At 51.3% G+C, this 20,412-nt stretch overlaps 1 protein-coding gene across 6 annotated transcripts in view; it reads right to left on the bottom strand.

Annotated features, from left to right (window-relative positions):
- Positions 1-387: 387 nt before the first annotated feature.
- Positions 388-20,412, bottom strand: part of PPP1R13L (protein phosphatase 1 regulatory subunit 13 like) — a 52,078-nt gene continuing 32,053 nt past the window's right edge. For all 6 annotated transcript variants that reach the window (XM_053401731.1, XM_053401732.1, XM_053401736.1 and 3 more), the window contains 8 exons: positions 19,629-19,726; positions 16,535-16,931; positions 14,424-14,974; positions 11,473-11,610; positions 8,813-8,946; positions 6,291-6,457; positions 3,834-4,033; positions 388-2,750 (listed from right to left, as the gene is read on the bottom strand). In XM_053401731.1, coding sequence (XP_053257706.1) covers positions 2,712-2,750; positions 3,834-4,033; positions 6,291-6,457; positions 8,813-8,946; positions 11,473-11,610; positions 14,424-14,974; positions 16,535-16,931; positions 19,629-19,726 — 1,724 coding nt within the window. In that variant the 3' untranslated portion in view covers positions 388-2,711. The remainder of the gene's footprint in view (positions 2,751-3,833; positions 4,034-6,290; positions 6,458-8,812; positions 8,947-11,472; positions 11,611-14,423; positions 14,975-16,534; positions 16,932-19,628; positions 19,727-20,412) is intronic.

Below are 20,412 nucleotides of genomic sequence, written 5' to 3'. Positions count from 1 at the left end.
GCCAGTGTCCTTGATAGAAGCACAAACCCAAAATTCTCCCCCCTGCAATCCTTCCTGCAAATAGAGGAATCTTTTTGCAGCAGTTGCATGGAGGAGCCTGTGTCTGGGCTGGGGGTGCAACCTTCCAAGGCTATAATATCCAGGGGATACAGAACATTGGGTTCATATCTGTTAACCCTCCACCTCCAAGTACGCCATCCTTTTCATTCGTTTTAAGATGCCACTCCTGGCTGCGGTTTGAGCGATCTGCTCGGCTAGAGGTGGAGGGGCTTGTCTCTCTTATGGCGGCTGACCGGCCTTAGCGGAATAAGTAAAGGTAAAGGGACCCCTGACCATTAGGTCCAGTCGTGGCTGACTCTGGGGTTGCGGCACTCATCTCACTTTACAGGCCGAGGGATCCGGTGTACAGCTTCCGGGTCATGTGGCCAGCAGGACTAAGCTGCTTCTGGCGAACCAGAGCAGTGCACGGAAACACCATTTACCTTCCCGCTGGAGCTGTATCTATTTATCTACTTGCACTTTGACGTGCTTTCGAACTGCTAGGTTGGCAGGAGCTGGGACAGAGCAACGGGAGCTCAGCCCGTCACGGGGATTTGAACCGCCAACCTTCCGATCGGCAAGCCCAAGGCTCAGTGGTTTAGACCACAGCGCCACCCACGTCCCTCCTTAGCAGAATAACAGCCCACAAAATAAGGTAGGGAGGACCTGGGGCACCTTGCCCAAGGAGGGTGAGTGTCAGGTGTGATGGGAAGGCTTTAGGAGTGGGAAAAGGCGGAGCAAAACAGAACTTCTGCAATTGAGCCAGGGTTTCCTCTACAGTCTGAAGGGAGGCAGCCCAGCTCTGGAGCAGAGACCATGCTTGACATGAATTAAGTCTTGGGTTCAAACCGGGGCCTTTCCAGCTAGGAAGATCAGGGAGCTAGCAGCAGGGAAGGCGTCTCTCTGCCAGAGAGCCAGCTGCCAGTCAGTGCAGGCCATATGGGGCTAGATGGAGCTGTGTAGAAGGCAACACCCTCTTGAGGAGGCAAACTCGCCAAGGCACAAGCTTCCTCGTGGCTCCCATTTCTGCAAAAGTCAAAAGAGCAGGAAGCAGTGGATTTTGCCCAGGCCACGGTCCCGTCCTGCGGAGCCCTCCTCCTGGGCAGAGAGGGAGCTCTCCTCAAGGAAACCCATTGAAACTGCGAGTCCAGGGGAAGCGAGGTCCTCTTCTCTCACGTCTCCAGTTTCGACGCTGGGGCAGGGAGCTGGAGATTCGTGAAGGGAGAACCGCAGCTGAGCAGCGATCGCAGAAATGAGAGGGGGAAGCAGTTGTCGTTGCTCAAGTTCTCACGCCGAGGCCCAAAGGAAGCCGTTGGCGACGTGGCCGGAGCTGGGGGCGGAGAGGTCAGCTGGTGGTGGACTTGTCCAGAGAGGCAAGGAAGCCAGGGGTATGGAGAGCGGGTCCGGCACCTCTGAATGTGCTCAGGGTAGGAGCTGGGAGGGAGGAGGGGGGCAATCTCTTTGAGAGGCAAGGCTGGAGGCGTGGATTTATGGGAAGGATCCCACCAGAGGTGCGCTACGTACCCCTTGGGCAAATCAATTAGTCACCCTAGCATCTGAATTTTCGTTTGGATGAAAGGGGCAAAAACCTTCCGGCCGCTGGAGCTTGAATCCCAAGTGGTAGGGGCTTTCCTTCCTTGGAGATTGGGATTCCCATCCGCCAGGGATTCCTCAGCTGAGGGGGTTGAGCTAGATGCCTCTCAGGGACTCCCTTAAAGGTAAAGGGACCCCTGACCATTAGGTCCAGTCGTGGTTGACTCTGGGGTTGTGGCGCTCATCTCGCTTTACTGGCCGAGGGAGCCTGCGTACAGCTTCCGGGTCATGTGGCCAGCAGGACTAAGCCGCTTCCGGTGAACCAGAGCAGCGCATGGAAACGCCGTTTACCTTCCTGCCGGAGCGGTACCTATTTATCTACTTGCACTTAGATGTGCTTTCGAACTGCTAGGTGGGCAGGAGCAGGGACTGGGCAACGGGAGCTCACCCCGTCGCGGGGATTCGAACCGCCGACCTTCTGATCGGCAAGTCCTAGGCTCTGTGGTTTAACCCACAGCGCCACCCGCGTCCCAGGGACTCCCTTACAACACTACAATTCTATGCAAAACAAAAAAAATAAAAATACCATAGCTGTCAACTTTCAGATTTGAAAATAAGGGATCAGCAGCCTCGAAAATAAGGGATCAGCAGCCTCACCTGTCCCAGGGACAGTCTACGGGATATCTAACAATCCGGGATAGCAGCGGGAAGCAGCGGGAAACGGTGCTGGAATAAGGGAATTTCCCACAAAAAAAGGGAAGGTTGACAGCTATGAAATACTATCACCCTTCTTAGCGTCATGGCAGGTCCTTAATGGAAGCAGGAGGAGAGGAAGGCAGATAGTAAAAAAAAAAAAGATCAGGCCAGACGCTCTCCTTTAGGCATGCTTTTCCACACACACACACACACACACACACACACACACACACACAGAGCGAGAGAGCCAAGCATTTGCCATCTTCTCATGTCTCTCCCTTCCCTCCACCATTATAGCGCATCTGAGGATGCCAGACAGCCGCCCTCCTGAGGCAGGCGAGGCGATTCATCCACACTACGAAGCTGTTCTTCGGGATCCTGTCCAGGCACATTCCTCAGGTTCCTCCTGGGATGGCAGCGACGGGGTTCCTCCCTCCGAAACGTCACGCCTTCCTCTGCTGTGGCCTCACCCTGGGGAAGAGCTGCGGAGGAGAGAAGCACAGGTGGGTTGCGTATTTTGGAACGAAGGAAGCCCAGCAAGGCAGAGAAACCAGCACGCCAGGCTGGATCCTGGCGGCCGCAGGAAGCTCATCGCTGGTGAACAACATAAGCAGAGGCTCATCCAGGTGCTTTTACGCAGCAGCTAAACTGGTGACTGGGAGCAGCCTCCGAGACCACATAACACCGGTCCTGAGAGATCTGCATTGGCTCCCAGTACGTTTCCAAGCACAATTCAAAGTGTTGGTGCTGAACTTTCAAGCCCTAAATGGCCTCAAAGGCCCAGGATACCTGAAGGAGCGTCTCCACATCCATCGTTCAGCCCGGACACTGAGGTCCAGCTCAGAGGGCCTTCTAGCGGTTCCCTCACTGTAAGAAGCCAAGTTACAGGAAACCAGGCACAGGGCCTTCTCAGTGGTGGCGCCCGCCCTGTGGAACGCCCTCCCATCAGATGTCAAGGAAATAAACAACTATCTGACGTTTAGAAGACATCTGAAGGCAGCCCTGCTTAGGGAAGTTTAATGTTTGATGTTTTATCGTGTTTTTAATATTCAGTTGGGAGCCGCCCAGAGTGGCTGGGGAAACCCAGCCAGATGGGCAGGGTATTTTTTTTTTTAATTATTATTATTATTATTATTATTCAGCATAAACAAAGGACCCTCACACGTGTGTGTGTCTTTTCAAAATTATTTTTTAATTTTGACAAAGTAATAATCCTAAATACATAAGAATAACCACTGTAACTTTCCAACCTCCCAGAATTTCAACGCCTCTTGCGATGGTTTGACCCCTTTCTGTTTTAACAGTACGAATTCTACAAACACCCTCCATATCTCCTCAAAATCATTTCTCCTGCATATTCCCCGTCTTACCTGAATGGCACATGTTAATTTATCATTAACAGCTAAATCCCACACCTCTTTATGCCATTCTTCCATTTTAGATTCTGCTTGCCCCTTCCACTTCCTAGCTGTAATAATTCGTGCAGCTGTCAATATATTTGTGAACGAGTCCTTCGTAGCCTGCAAACCTCCCATCCCATCCTTGTGCATGTTTTGAACACTCACCCCAAAGTAGTTCTTGGGCACGTAGCCCTCCTGACCATAGAGAGATGCCCACCACCAGTCCGTTTCGTCGGGGTTGTCGTGGCGCAAGACAGTGATGGGCTCGCCCTCACGGAAAGACAGCTCGTCGCTGAACTCGGCGCTATAATCCCACAAGGCGTAGACCACCCCGTTGTTCATCAGGCCCATGTTCTGCTCAACATCTGCAATGGATCAACATGCAATCAAAACTCATGACTTCACTGCCACACACCATCTGAATCCTAGAATTGTAGTGTCGGATGCTCTGCTTCTTGGGAGAAAAGCAATGACAAACCTGGACAGCATCTTAAAAAGCAGAGACATCACCTTGCCCACAAAGGTCCGTATAGTTCAAGCTATGGTTTTCCCAGTAGTGATGTATGGAAGTGAGAGCTGGACCATAAAGAAGGTTGATCGGCGGAGAATGGATGCTTTTGAATTCTGGTGCTGGAGGAGACTCTTGAGAGTCCCATGGACTGCAAGAAGATCCAACCTATCCATTCTGAAGGAAATCAGCCCTGAGTGCTCACTGGAAGGACAGATCCTGAAGCTGAGGCTCCAAGACTTTGGCCACCTCATGAGAAGAGAAGACTCCCTGGAAAAGACCCTGATGTTGGGAAAGATGGAGGGCACAAGGAGAAGGGGACGACAGAGGACGAGATGGCGGGACAGTGTTCTCGAACCTACCAGCATGAGTTTGACCAAACTGCAGGAGGCAGTGGAAGACAGGAGTGCCTGGCGTGCTCTGGTTCAGGGGGTCATGAAGAGTCGGACACGACTAAACAACAACAACAACATGCTCTGTCAGGCATCCCCAAACTCGGCCCTCCAGCTGTTTTGGAACTACAATTCCCATCATCCTTGACCACTGGTCCTGTTGGGTAGGGATGATGGGAGTTGTAGTCCCAAAAACAGCTGGAGGTCCGAATTTGGGGGTGCCTGCTCTACGCTCACAGGTAGCAATTCTTCCAAACACCACTTGCTGGAAACTGGGGTGGGTAGAGAATTCCTCTTGCGCTTAGGGGTCCTGTTTGAGAGTTTCCACTTTGGGGGAACCTCATTGGCCACTGAGAGAAGAGGACATTGGAGCAGATGGGCCTGATCCAGCAGACATGCTCTTGGTATGTCCTCATGGAACCTCCAGGTCCAGGAGAAGTCTATCCAGACCCCCAGGTTCTTAGGGGTATTTGGCCAGCGCGAGGGCAGGAGGCTGGATTAGGGAGGCCCCCCTTGGCCTGATCCAGCAGCTTCTCCCCACAGCTCAGAAACCCATAGCGCGTTTGTTTATTTGTTTTCCCCTATCTGGAAAAAATCGCCAGACTAAATTTGCAGCTGCAATATGTATAATTTAGCAGATGGAAACGTTTTGCGGCTGTGTGGCACAGGACTTTCCGGGGCATCCACACAGAAACATATCATTTTACTTCAGCTCGCTTGTGGAAACAACTCAGAGGCAGTGAAAGAAGGAAAAAAAAACAGGAAGAAAAAGAAGAAGAGTTTGGATTTGATATCCCGCTTTATCACTACCCGAAGGAGTCTCAAAGCAGCTCACATTCTCCTTTCCCTTCCTCACCCATAACAAACACTCTGTGAGGTGAGTGGGGCTGAGAGACTTCAGAGAAGTGTGACTGGCCCAAGGTCCCTCAGCAGCTGCATGTGGAGGAGCGGAGACGCGAACCCGGTTCCCCAGATTACGAGTCTACCGCTCTTAACCACTGCACCACACTGGAACTATTAGAAATGACTATCAAAAGCAGCAGAGATATGAGATGATCAGAGCCCACCCCCGAACTCGAAGCACGGGAAGCCCCAGCGAAAGATTTATAATTCGGCAGAATATTTGAATTACCCGTATTTTTCGCTCTATAGGACGCACCGGACCATAAGACCCAACTTGTTTTAGAGGGGGAGAACAGGGAAAAAATATTCTCCCCCTCTCTGCTCAGTGCCCCTTCAGTAAAGCAGCAGGAGAAACGGAGTCTCTTCCATTTCTCCTCCTGCTTTGCTGAAGGGGCGCTGCGCAGAGAGGGAAAACTGTGCAGCGCCTCTCCAGCGAAGCGAAGCCTAGAGAGCAAGAGAGATCAGTGTGCACCGACCCCTCTCGCTCTCCAGGCTTCAGACGGCTATCCACAAGCCTTAGGAGCGCAGCGGGAACTCCTGCTGCGCTACGAAGGCTTGCGGATAGCCGTCTGAAGCCTGAAGCCTCTGGAGCGCAGCGGGAACTTCGCTCCATAAGACGCACACACATTTCCCCTTAATTTTTGGAGGGGAAAAAGTGCGCCCTATAGAGCGAAAAATACGGTATTTGAAATGTATATGTATAATTTGGAATATTTAATGTGATTGGATTGGATTGTTAATATGGAAACTTTAATAAAAATTATTATTATTTTATTTTTCTTTCCGGTGCCTTTCCCCCGCGCCCCCCTGCCGCCTCACCTGCCAGGTAGCTGAAGCAGTCGCTGTAGCCCTCACGGTATGGGTCGCACTTCTCAATGGCCATGCTGCCGTCGCTGAAAGTGGTGGCGAAAATGGCCGCTCCGTGCTTGACCAGGGCTACGCAGATGGCCGTGTCGTTGCAGGAGGCGGCGCAGTGCAGGGGTGTCCTGTGAAAGAGAGGGGGGTGGGAAAACACCCAAGCTAAGTTAAGGGGTGTGTGTGTGTGCCCTGTGCGTGGCGGGTGGGTGTGGGGGATTCCCTGGTCCTGAATGGGGTAACTGTGCCCCTGAAGGACCAGGTGTGCAACCTGGGAGTCATTTTGGACTCACAGCTGTCCATGGAGGCGCAGGTTAATTCTGTGTCCAGAGCAGCTGCCTATCAGCTCCACCTGGTACGCAGGATGAGACCCTCCCTGCCCGCAGACTGTCTCGCCAGAGTGGTGCATGCTCTAGTTATCTCCCGCTTGGACTACTGCAACGCGCTCTACGTGGGGCTACCGTTGAAGTTGACCCGGAAACTGCAATTAATCCAGAATGCGGCAGCTAGACTGGTGAGTGGGAGCGGCCGCCAAGACCAAATAACACTGGTCCTGAGAGACCTGCATTGGCTCCCAGTACGTTTCCGAGCGCAATTCAAAGTGTTGGTGTTGACCTTGAAAGCCCTAAACGGCCTCGGTCCAGTATACCTGAAGGAGCGTCTCCACCCCCATCGTCCAGTCCAGACACTGAGGTCCAGCTCTGAGGGCCTTCTGGCGGTTCCCTCACTGCGAGAAGCGAGGTTACAGGGAACCAGGCAGAGGGCCTTCTCGGTGGTGGCGCCCGCCCTGTGGAACGCCCTCCCTTCAGATGTGAAGGAAATAAGCAGCTATCCTATCTTTAAAAGACATCTGAAGGCAGCCCTGTTCAGGGAAGTTTTTAATATTTAACGCTGTACTGTTTTTAACACTTGATTGGGAGCCGCCCAGAGTGGCTGGGGAAACTCAGCCAGATGGGCGGGGTATAAATAATAATAATAATAATAATAATAATAATAATAATAATAATAATAATTATTATTATTATTATTATTATTATTATTATTATTATTATTATACTGCGATTCCTGCATTGCTGGGGTTGGACTAGATGGCCCCTAGGGTTCCCTTCCAGCTCTACAGTTCTGTGGTTCTGCAGCTTCCTCCTGGGTGATGGCGGGGATGTAGGGAGAGAAGGAAGCTGTGGAGCATTGCAGCTGCACTTCCTACCTTCCCCCCAGGAAATCGCTGCAGCCCGATAGCTGACAAAAGCCAAGGGCTTGCCAGGATAGAACACCTGTGCTCAGAGATCCGCACTTGCTGCCAGGTTGAAGGTGTTAATAAGTAGTACACAAAGCCCTTAACAACTTGGGAAACCGGTTTGTCTGCGAGAACACTTCACCCCACAAACGCCCACTCAGCCACTTCAGTCGGTGGATCTGGCCCTGTCCCAGGTGCCCCATATTCCCCGTTCTGCATCAGTAGATGGCTTACTGCGGCAGTGCCTACACTTCGGAACTCCCTGCCTCATGATATTCGGGCAGGCGCCTTTGCTATAAAGCCTTTTCGGCACTTGCTAAAAACGTCATTGTTTAGACAAGCCCACCTGGGTGTTCAGAAAACTGGGGCAAGATTTCTTTTTAGCTGATTGTTATTGTAACTTTCTAAATATCGTATTATTATTATTATTATTATTATTATTATTATTATTTTAGGACGCGGGTGGCGCTGTGGGTTAAACCACAGAGCCTAGGACTTGCTGATCAGAAGGTCGGTGGTTCGAAACCCTGCGGTGGGGTGAGCTCCCGTTGCTCGGTCCCTGCTCCTGCCAACCTAGCAGTTCAAAAGCACGTCAAAGTGCAAGTAGATAAATAGGTACCGCTCCGGCGGGAAGGTAAACGGCGTTTCCGTGCGCTGCCCTGGTTTGCCAGAAGTGGCTTAGTCATGCTGGCCACATGACCCGGAAGCTGTACGCCGGCTCCCTCGGCCAATAAAGCGAGATGAGCGCCGCAACCCCAGAGTCATCCGTGACAGGACCTAATGGTCAGGGGTCCCTTTACAGTGGTACCTCGGGTTACATACGCTTCAAGTTACATATGCTTCAGGTTACACACTCCGCTAACCCAAAAATAGTGTTTCAGGTTAAGAACTTTGCTTCAGGATAAGAACAGAAATCAGGCTCCGGCGACGCGGCAGCAGTGGGAGGCCCCATTAGCTAAAGTGGTGCTTCAGGTTAAGAACAGTTTCATGTTAAAAACGGACCTCCGGAACGAATTAAGTACTTAACCTGAGGTACCACTGTACTATTATTATTTTATTTATTACATATGTACACCTTCCTATACCCGCAGGGCGGTTCACAGCATAAAATTACGATCTAAAAGACACAGAATACACAAGGAAAAACAAGGAAAACCCAAGAATCCTACGAGCAACAATTTAATTGTTTTAGAGTTTTTTTAGTAAGCTGCTTTGAGGGGTTTTGGATAAATAAATAAAAAAGGCTCACCATCCATGGCTGTCCGGGGAGTTGACATTGGCCCCAATGTTGATCAGGTAGTCCACGATGTTGTAGTTGGCACCGCAGATGGCATTGTGGAGAGCAGTGATGCCCTCGTCGTTGGGCTGGCTTGGGTCGTTCAGCTGGGGGAAGAAGCAGAGAAATGTACTTTTGGAGGGTCTGTGTGCTTGTGTGTGTTTCAGCTCCCATGGTTATCATATACCGCTACAGTGGTACCTTGGTTCTCAAACGCCTTAGTTCTCAAACGCCTTGGTTCCCAAACGCCATAAACCTGGACGTGTTCCAGTTTTCAAATGTTTTTTGGAAACCGAACATCCGATGCAGCGGTTGGCTATTGTTTCCGGGGCGCCTGCACCAATCAGAAGCTGCACCTTGGTTTTCGAACATTTCGGAAGTCAAAAGAGCTTCCAGAATGGATTAAATTTGGCGCTTTCGTTTTTGCTAATTATTTGGTGTTTCCGTTTTTGAGGCTTTTTCAGTTAATTTGTTTTTGCAACTGTGTGGAACCCAGTTCAGCTACTGACTGATTGTGTGACTGTGGAAAAGGATAAAAGCCCCCAATCCATACAATGACTATCATCAGTGCAAGTAAGAAAAAAAATATTATTTTTTTTATCATCTACAATACTGTCTTATTTATTTTATAGTACAGTACGTTGATTATTGCTTTCATTTTATGGATCAATGGTCTTGCTAAATAGTAAAATTCATGTTAAATTGCTGTTTTAGGGGTTATTTTAAAAAGTCTGGAACAGTTTGATCCGTTTTGCATTACTTTCTATGGGAACGTGTGCCTTGGTTTCGGAATGCTTTGGTTTCGGAATGGACTTCCGGAATGGATTAAGTTTGAGAACCAAGGTACCACTGTATTCATTAAAAAGATATCAGAGCCACAAAAGTCCTATGACAAAAACCACGTGAATATGTTAAGGTCAGAGAAAAGGTGACCAAGAAGGGACATGATGGAAGCTCATAAAATTACACATGGCACTGAAAAAGTGGAGAAATTAAGGCGTGTCAGAAGCAACATGAGTTTATAAAACGATGCATCTCAAGGAGAAAGCAGGCAGGGAAAGGAAGCTGAACGTTGGAAGATTCAGGACCAATAAAAGAAAATCCTTCTTCATGCAGTGCAAACTGTGGAACTCCCTGCCACTTGAGAAGAGGCTGTTGGGCCAGGCAAAAGGGGCCCCTCTGGTTCAGTGGCCTGTTCTCACAGGGTCCGACCAGATGCCCAAAGAGAAACCAGCAATCAGGATTCGAACACAAGAGCAACTCTCCCCTCCTGCGGTTTCCAGCAACGCATTGTTGCCTTCTGCTAAGGGCACTGAGTACAGCCATTGTGACTAGAAGCAGTCAATAGCCCTCCATGAATTTGAGCAGTCCTCTTTTAAAGCAATCTAGATTGGTAGCCTGTTGTCTTTGTCCATGGAGTTTTCTTGGCAGGGATACTGGAGTGGCTTGCTGGTTCCTGCTCCAGGAAATGAGGGTGAAAGAGGAGAGCGCAAAATATGGTCTGAAGCTCAACATCAAAAAAAAACTAAGATCATGGCCACTGGTCCCTCACCTCCTGGCAAATAGAAGGGAAAGAAATGGAGGCAGTGAGAGATTTGACTTTCTTGGGCTCCATGATCACTGCAGATGGGGTAGCAGCCATGAAATTAAAAGACGCCTGCTTCTTGGGAGAAAAGCAATGACAAAACTAGGATCCCTGAAGTCAGTCGCACCACAGGCTTTAGGATATCTACAGGACTCCTTCTGCTCTCTCCCCAAAACCCACTGCAGCCAGGACACTCCCCAAAGATGTTGTTTAGTCATTTAGTCGTGTCCGACTCTTCATGACCCCCTGGACCAGAGCACACCAGGCACTCCTGTCTTCCACTGCCTCCCGCAGTTTGGTCAGACTCATGCTGGTAGCTTCGAGAACACTGTCCAGCCATCTCGTCCTCCTTTGTCCCCTTCTCCTTGTGCCCTCCATCTTTCCTAACATCAGGGTCTTTTCCAGGGAGTCTTCTCTTCTCATGAGGTGGCCAAAGTCTTGGAGCCTCAGCTTCAGGATCTGTCCTTCCAGTGAGCACACAGGGCTGATTTCCTTCAGAATGGAGAGGTTTGATCTTCTTGCAGTCCATGGGACTCTCAAGAGTCTCCTCCAGCACCAGAATTCAAAAGCATCCATTCTTCAGCGATCAGCCTTCTTTGTGGTCCAGCTCTCACTTCCATACATCACTACTGGGAAAACCATAGCTTGAACTACACAGACCTTTGTTGGCAAGGTGATGTCTCTGCTTTTTAAGATGCTGTCTAGGTTTGTCATTGCTTTTCTCCCAAGAAGCAGGCGTCTTTAAATTTCGTGACTGCTGTCACCATCTGCAGTGACCATGGAGCCCAAGAAAGTAAAATCTCTCACTGCCTCCATTTCTTCCCCTTCTATTTGCCAGGAGGTGATGGGACCAGTGGCCATGATCTTCGTTTTTTTGATGTTGAGCTTCAAACCATAATTTGTGTTCTCCTCTTTCACCCTCATTAAAAGGTTCTTTAATTCCTCCTCACTTTCTACCGTCAATGTTGTGTCATCTGCATATCTGAGGTTGTTGATATTTTTGGTTGTCCCCAAAGATAAGCCCCCCCAACAACAACAAAAACCTCACCTCCTTCATGGCTTCCTTCACGACTTCCAACTCGCCGGTCAGGGCCGCATCCAGCAGCAGCACCAGGGGGTTGAGTCGCGCCCTCTTTGACAGCCGCTTTCGTGGGGAGGCCGCCTTGCGCAGCACTGAGCGCTTCTCCTGTTGAATGGCAGAGGGCAGGCAGCCATCAGCAGGGAGGGCCAACACCCCACACGCAGCCAGTCCCCACTCCCTCTGCCTTTCAAAGCCCAAACTCCATCCAGCGTGTTGTTCTTTTTAAAGGCCACAAGTGCCTCTGAGCAGGTGCAGAGTGCTCTCTAGTCAATAACTACAGCACAACTACTAGGGACAGCCAGGGACTGGGTTCGAGGTCTCGCAGGTTTAGTCTCTTTGGCTCCGATTATTATTATTATTATTATTATTATTATTATTAAAATTTATATACCCCCCTATACCCACAGGTCTCAGGGTGGTTCACAAGGTAAAATTACAATATAAAAACACAAAACACATAACCAAAATATAAACATAAACAGCCGAATAATCCCATAAAACAGTTAAAAACATTTTAAAAACATACAATTAAAAAGCAGTTTAAAAGAAGTGTTTATCTTGTACTTTGACTCTGATATGGCTAGGGTCTTACTGCTTTTTGTAACTGCAGTGAGGGGGGAAAGTATTTGATCCCCCACTAAATCCGCCCGCCTGCCCTCCGACGAAGAAATGACCAGTCCACCATCCCACTGGTAGGTTCACTGTAGCCACGAGAGACAGAACAACGACAGGCTCCATCTAGGCCAACATTGTCAACTCTGGCAGACAGAAGCTCTCTGGGCTTCCATTCACACAGACAGAGAACAGGGGGTGTTTGTTCTCTCCCGTGACCTGTTCTGTTAAGCTCAGCCTTTCTGGCGCTGGGGGAAGAAGCCCTCTGCACATGGGCAGAGGCACCTCCCAGTTCCATGCGGGTCACTGCACCGCAGTCCTCATCGACAACCTGGTGTCCTCCAGATGTTTTAGGCTACGATCCACGCAATCCATGTCACGGATGCTTTCGTCGAGATTCCTGCATTGCCGGGGGTTGGACTAGATGACCCCCAGGAACCCCTTCCAACTCTGCGATTCTCTGGTTGTAACTCCCATCAACCCCAGTATCGCGTAACTGTACTGGCTGGGGAATGTGGGAGTCATACTGAATGTGGATACATCTACATTTAATTAATTTTATAATGAATGATTTTAGAGTGTTGTTTGTGTTGTACTTTTGTATTGTTTTATTGTTGTTAGCCGCCCTGAGCCCAGCTTCGGCTGGGGAGGGCGGGATATAAATAAAATTTATTATTATTATTATTATATTACATGCAGCCGCTGGGAGAGATCATCAGGAGGTTTGGGCTGGGTGTCCGATCAATATGCAGATGCTACCCAGCTCTACCTCTCTTTCAAATCAGAACCAGTGAAGGCAGTGAAGGTCCTGTGTGAGTGTCTGGAGGCGGTTGGAGGATGGATGGCGGCAAACAGATTGAGGTTGAATCCTGACAAGACAGAAGGACTGTTTTGGGGGGACAGGAGATGGGCAGGTGTGGAGGACACCCTGGGTGGGGTAACTGTGCCCCTGAAGAACCAGGAGCACAGCCTGGCAGTCATTCTGGACTCACAGCTGTCCATGGAGGCGCAGGTCCATTCTGTGTCCAGGGCAGCTGTCTGCCAGCTCCATCTGGTACGCAGGATGAGACCCTCCCTGCCCTCAGACTGTCTCTCCAGAGTGGTGCATGCTCTGGTTATCTCCCGCTTGGACTAGTGTAATGTGCTCTATGTGGGGCTACCTTTGAAGGTGCTCCGGAAACTGCAACTTATCCAGAATGCGGCAGCCAGACTGTTGACTGGGAGCTGCCGCCGAGACCACATAACACCGGTCCTGAGAGATCTGCATTGGCTTCCAGTATGTTTCCAAGCACAATTCAAAGTGTTGGTGCTGACCTTTAAAGCCCTAAACAGCCTCAAAGTCCCAGGATACCTGAAGGAGCGTCTCCACCCCCATCGTCCAGCCTGGACACTGAGGTCCAGCTCCGAGGGCCTTCTGGCGGTTCCCTCCCTGCGAGAAGCAAAGTTACAGGGAAGCAGGCAGAGGGTCTTCTCGGTAGTGGCGCTCGCCCTGTGGAACACCCTCCCACCAGATGTCAAAGAGAACAACTACTACCTGACGTTTAGAAGACATCTGAAGGCAGCCCTGTTCAGGGAAGCTTTTAACATTTAATAGATTATTGCATTTTAGTGTTTTGTTGGAAGCCGCCCAGAGTGGCTGGGGAAACCCAGCCAGATGGGCGGGGTATAAATAATAAATTCTATTCTATTATATTCTATTGAATGGCAGGCCGTGTGCTTTAGAGGTTGAATGAAGGTGCCCATTTTCTAATGTGGGCAGAAATGGCATTTAAAGGCAGAGACCAGGGGTGGATGAAGCCTTACAACCCTCTGCATCGGACTCAAAGGCCCCGATCCGCACCCTCAGCCAAGTGTTTTTGCTTGGCTGGAGTGTGTCCTTGCCTACCCGGATGAAGAGGCGAGTGTATTTGTGGGGTGGGTGGCGGCACGTTTGCGTTTGCACGTTTATGCTTGTGCACGTGCCTTTGCCCGGAGTGCCACCCACCGTGCAAAGGCAAGAGACCTCCGCCCATCGCTCCGCCCAGCTTTTCCTTCCAGCCCCGGCAACTGCCAGTCCCAGAAGGAAATGGCACAAAAGGAAAAAGGAATGGGGAGGGAGGAAGAAAAACAAAATCACGGTTGTGCGTCAGTTCTTAAAAGTGAACTGCTTGGACGGAAATGCAGCCCAATGAAATGGTTCTTAAGTTGTTGAGCCTCAGAAATTTCATAAATGATGATGATAATAATGCAGCCCTTGGCCCACCCACATGCGGACCCCAGAAGCTTGCCCACAAGGCAATGCGGCCCCACCCCTGCCATAGACCTACCGGACTGGGCAAAGGACTGAAGCTCACTGGGCTCTCCGGCAGTGGCGGAGGCGGGATGGGGGGTGCCGGCATTGGTGGCAGGGGGGCTGCTGGAATGGGGGCCACGACAGCCGCAGGCGCCTTCTGTTCCATGGCCTCGGTGATGGGCGAGAGCTCCGTCTGCGGGGACGCTTCTCCGGCCATGCCAGCGTCCTCCTTGCGGGGATTGTGGTGGAAGAGGCGGCTGATGATCTGGCGGTACTGGTTCTTGTGGGTGGGGGGCAGGGCGGGGCCGGGGCACTGCTCCATGGAGCCGCGGCGCTTCAGGGGCCGGGGCATCTCGGCCAGGACCCGCGCCACCTCCTCGAACTCGGGCACTTTCTGGGCCTCGGGGGGGAGCAGGGGCTGGAGGCGGGTGGGGCTCAGAGGCCGGGGGACCTCTTCCGCTTCGGCCGGCTCCCCTCCCGGAAGGAGGTTCTCCAACTCGGCCTCCGTGTCGCCCGTGGTCAAGACGATGGGGACGATGCGGATGGGCTCGGACGGGGGGCTGGCCGCTTTGGCGACGCCGTTCCCTGGAAGAGAAAGAAGAGAGGGGTCACCGCTGGGGATGCCGTTCCTAGGGAAGGGAGAGCTTCCTGGGAAACGAATGTTGGAGTTGTGGCATCGGAAGGGTCCCCTGGGGTCATCCAGTCCAACCCACTGCAATGCAGGAATCTCAGCTAAAGCATCATTGGCAGGTGGCCATCTGATCTCTGCTTTAAAATCTCCAAGGAAGGAGAGTCCACAAGCTCCCAAGGGAGGCTGTTCTACTGCCAAACAGCTCTTCCATTCAGAAGGTTATTCCTGATCTTTAGTCAGAATCTCCTTTCTTATACAGTCCTACCTCATAATAATACTAATAATTTATTATTTATACCCCGCCCATCCGGCTGGGCTTCCCCAATCACTCTGGGCGGCTTCCAACAAAGTATTAAAATACAGTGGTCTGTTAAACATTAAAAGCTTGCCTAAACAGGGCTGCCTTCAGATGTCTTCTAAAAGTTTGGTAGTTGTTGTTCTCTTTGACATCTGGTGGGAGGGCGTTCCACAGAGAGGGCGCCACCACTGAGAAGGCCCTCTGCCTGGTTCCCAGTAACTTGGCTTCTCGCAATGAGGGAACCGCCAGAGGGCCCTTGGCGCTGGACTTCAGTGTCCGGGCAGAACGATGGGGGTGGAAACGCTCCTTCAGATATACTGGGCCGAGGCCATTTAGGGCTTTAAAGGTCAGCACCAATGTGTTATGTTTGCTTTAGGTTGAGCGTTCTCAGGTTGCGTCCCGCAGTGACCCGGAAGTAACGGAACGGGTTACTTCCAGGTTTCGCTGCTTGCGCATGCGCAGATGCTCAAAATGATGTCATGCACATGCGCAGAAGCGGCGAATCGCGACCTACGCATGCGCAGATGCGGGTTGCATTCTGTTCAGGTTGCGAACAGGCCTCTGGAACGGATCCCGTTCGCAACCAGAGGTACCACTGTATAGTGGAACCTTGGTTCTCGAACATCTCTGTTGACGAATGTTTCGGAACCTGAACGCCGAAAACCCGGAAGTAACTGCTTCGGTTTTCGAACGATACTCGGAAGCCCAACAGCTTCCGCACAACTTCAGTTTTGAGTTTCCCTATTGTACTGAGGCTTCCACTTTCATTTTTCGGTTTTTTGAACATTTTGGAAGTCCAACGGTCTTCTGGAACGGATTACGTTCGAAAACTGAGGTTCCACTGTAACATCAATTCATTGGTTCGGGTCCTCCTCTCTGGAGCAGGGGAAAGCGAGCTTTCTCCATCCTCCATGGGGCAGCCCTTCAGATATGTGAAGATGGCTATCCTATCCCTTCTCAAGTCTCCTCTTTCCCAGGCTAAACAGACCCAACTCCTTCAACTGCTCCTCATCAGGCTTGGCTTCCAGACCCTTGATCATCTTGGTTCCCCTCCTCTACCCACTTCCCAGCTTGTCAACATCCTTGCTAAATTGTGATGCTCTGAATTGGACACAGCATTTCAGGTATGGACTGACTAAGGCAGAAGACAGAGGCAGAAGAGAGTTGATGCAGCCAAGAATAGTATTAGCCTCTTTCGCTGCCGCGTGACGCTTACCTTCGCTCCCGAGCGAGGCCATGCGCAGGTGGTGCTGGCTCTGGGGCAGAGTGGGTTGCATCAGCTGCTTGTGGAGGGAGCGGAGGAAAAGCGAGGAGCCCGGGGGCCCCTGGGGAAGGGGGAACTTCTGCCCAGCTGCCCCGTACTCCCAGAAGGCGTTCTGCAGCCGGAAGATCATGGAGAGCGGCAGGGGTTTGTGGCGCTTGGGGAGGCTGCCCTGCGGGTTGGGGGGCGGCATGGGGATGCGGGAGATGGGCTGCCAGTTGCGGGGCAGGGTTCCCGTCGGGTTGCTGGGGAGGGAGCGGCGGAAGGAGGTGTCCGGGCGGCGCTCGCTGGCGAGCGGGGAGACCTTGTAATTCCTGGGCAAGGTGGCGCTGTGCATCCCATAATGCTCCTCCTAGGGGAGAGGAAGCAAAGAGAGGTGAGACATCCCATGGCCCTGTTTTTGAAGTGGCCCTAACAAACTAGGAACCTAGATAGACTGCCCCTGGACCTGGAGGTTCCATAAAAACATACCGTATTTTTTGCCCTATAGGGCGCACCGGCCCATAAGGTAAAGGTAAAGGTACCCCTGCCCGTACGGGCCAGTCTTGACAGACTCTAGGGTTGTGCACCCATCTCACTCAAGAGGCCAGGGGCCAGCGCTGTCCGGAGACACTTCCGGGTCACGTGGGCAGCGTGACATCACTGCTCTGGCGAGCCAGAGCCGCACACGGAAACGCCGTTTACCTTCCCGCTAGTAAGCGGTACCTATTTATCTACTTGCACCCGGGGGTGCTTTCGAACTGCTAGGTTGGCAGGCGCTGGGACCAAACGACGGGAGCGCACCCCGCCGCGGGGATTCGAACCACCGACCTTTCGATCGGCAAGCCCTAGGCGCTGAGGCTTTTACCCACAGCGCCACCCGCGTCCCATAGGGCACACTTATTTGGGGGGGGAATAAAGGGGGATTATTCCCCCCCCCCAAGCCCCAAAGAGCAACCTCGCCATCGCTCCCGGAACTTGCCGGGCTGGGGCGGAACAGGCTGCTATGCAGAAGCCTTGGGAGCCCGTCGGGAATTCCCGTCGGGCTCTCCAGGCTTGCAGATATCTGCCCGAAGCCCAGGGCATGCTTCGCTGCGCTCCCCGGGTTTCGGGCTGCAGGCTGCTGTCCGCAAGCCTTGGGAGCCCAGCGGGAAGTCGCGCCGGGCTCCCACGGCTTGCGGATAGTTTCCTGAAGCCTGGAGAGCGAGAGAGGTCGGTGCGCACCGACCCCTCTCGCTCTCCAGGCTTCAGCGAAAGCCTGCATTCGCCCCATAGGACGCATACACACATTTCCCCTTCATTTTTGGAGGGGGGAAAGTGTGTCCTATAGGGCGAAAAATACGGTAATCTATTTTTTTAAAAATGCTTTTTAATTGATTTTTCTTTTAAAAAAAAAACAAAAAAATATAATGAAGTTCCATAATCTTATACACACTTATTTTCACAACGCTCTACTGAGCACGGACTTCCATAAAAACATAATCTAGTCCAGCCTCCTGTTCTCACAGTGGCCAACCACATGCCTATTATGGGAAACCTGCAAGCGGGATTTGGACAAAAGATCTAGCTATTACAGTTTTCGCCCCTGAGGTGACAAATCCATATCCCCTCCCCTTACTTTAATTTGTCACCATCGCCCGAGATTTCAACCTGCCATTAGTTGCAGGGTTCCCAATGAGCGCCCTCCCCTGCAAAGTCTTCCTTGAGAGTTAGTGTTGTGTAGTGGTTAGAGCGCAGGACTAGGACCTGGGAGAGACCGGGGTTCGAATTTCCGCTCAGCCATGAAGCTCCCTGGGTGACCTTGGGCCAGCCTAACCTACCTCGCAAGGTTGTCGTGGAGATTTAAATGAGGAGGAGAACAAGAAAGGGAAAAAAGGTGGGATATACGTGAAATGAGTAAACCCCACAGACCATAGCTGTCAACCGTCCCTTATTTGGTGGGAAAGTCCCTTATCCCAGCGCCGTGTCCCGCTGCTGTCCCTTATTGATGATGTCCCTTAAATTTCCCGGGTTTCAAAGGAAGCAGCTCCTCTCCCTCCCTCCCTCCCTGCCGGCCAGGGAGGAGGGCGGCTCCAGCTGTGTTGCTTGGCTGCGCTGCTCACCCAATAAGGAGTCTGAGAATGACTGGGGGGGTGGAGCTTGCATGCCTTGTGCCAATCAAATCGGCCGCGTTGCTTGGGGACTCGCCTTTGCTCAGCGCTTCCCAGCGGAGAGGTGACGGTGGTTTTCCTTGCCGCATCCCCTTTGCCGGGTTGCTGCGCTGTGGGAACCACCGCTTGAGGCTTCGTTTGGCTGCTGGCTGGGCTTTCTGCCTTTGGCTGGGAGGGGCTCAGAAGTTGAACATACCTGTGCTTGGAAAATCCCTTATTTTGGCTGCTGATCCCTTATTTTCGAGGCTGCTGGTCCCTTATTTTCAACTCTGTAAGTTGACAGCTATGCCATTTGAACACGCCATAGATCTTGGTTCTTCAGAATCCGTCTATAGCATTGCACTTCTCCAGCCAGAAGTTCCTTGTTTACCCACCCTGGCACCTGCTTCTACTCCCTAACCCTGCTGGGCTATGTCTTATTTGGCGATCCCTCGTAGCCCAGTAAGATTGTCTTCCATAAACACGGTTTTAACAATGAGTCCGCAAGTGACTGTGGAGGCCAATTGTGGATCCACACGTCCTTCCACAGTGGGGACATTGGATTCCAGGAGGGAGTTGATCACGGTGTGGATTTGCCCAGCATGCCTTCCTCTTAGCACATTTCTCCCTTGCGTCCTGAGTTCGAGTGTCTTCAAAGCCCAGGACACCTTTGGCAAAGGCTGTTCTCCAACTGGAGCGCTCGCAGGCCAGTGTTTCCAGTGTTCCAGTGGAACCACCGCTTGAGGCTTCATTTGGCTGCTGGCTGGGCTTTCTGCCTTTGGCTCGGAGGGGCTCAGAAGTCGAACATACCTGTGCTTGGAAAATCCCTTATTTTGGCTGCTGATCCCTTATTTTCGAAGCTGCTGGTCCCTTATTTTCAAATCTGCAAGTTGACAGCTATGGCACAGACCCAAAGGGGAGCCACGCAGGCCCAAACTTACCTTGCTTGGCCCAATGCCCCCGTCTAAACTCGATTCCCTCCAAGGAGACAGCGGGACGCCTGCCGGGCTCTGGCGGAGCCCCATGTGGGCGTCTCCTCCTGGACGGGGGGTGGAGAAAGAGAGACTGATTAGGGACGGGATGCTCAGTGCTGGATAAACCATTAAGCAAAATAAGAACTTACTTAGGGCATCGAGGAAAGGGGGGGGCAACCACAGAAATTCCCCATTGCCAGATTTTTTACCGTTAATGGTCAGAAATGGCTCAGCTGAGCATTCCTTTTCTCAGCTGAAGTCTATTAGAAATCCCAGCAAAACAACTAATGCGACACGGCAAGTATAGGAGGAGATGTGTCATGCGAGATTGGTTTTGAGGATCTGACCAAAAGACTTTGCAATGAGAAAAAGTAGGAGAAATGTTTTTTTTCAAATGTAAAGAAAGTGGAAGTAATAATAATAATTAATAATAATAATAATAATAATAATAATAATACATTTTTATTTATACCCCGCCCCCCCCCAGCCAGAGCCGGGCTCAGGGCGGCTAACACCAGTAAAATTACAATAAAAACATAATTGGGGGGAGGAGCACACAATTTAAAATACAGGTTAAAAATACAATTTAAAATGCAGCCTCATTTTAATAATAGCCGATAGATCAAAAACATAAGGGGAGAGAAATATAAGGGTCAGACTGAGTCCAAACCAAAGGCCAGGCGGAACAGCTCCGTCTTGCAGGCCCTGCGGAAAGATGTCAAGTCCCGCAGGGCCCTAGTCTCTTGTGACA

This window comes from Podarcis raffonei, chromosome 8 (genome assembly GCF_027172205.1).
Source record: "Podarcis raffonei isolate rPodRaf1 chromosome 8, rPodRaf1.pri, whole genome shotgun sequence".
Taxonomy (NCBI): Eukaryota; Metazoa; Chordata; class Lepidosauria; order Squamata; family Lacertidae; genus Podarcis; species Podarcis raffonei.
This window is presented reverse-complemented; position numbering and strand designations above follow the sequence as displayed.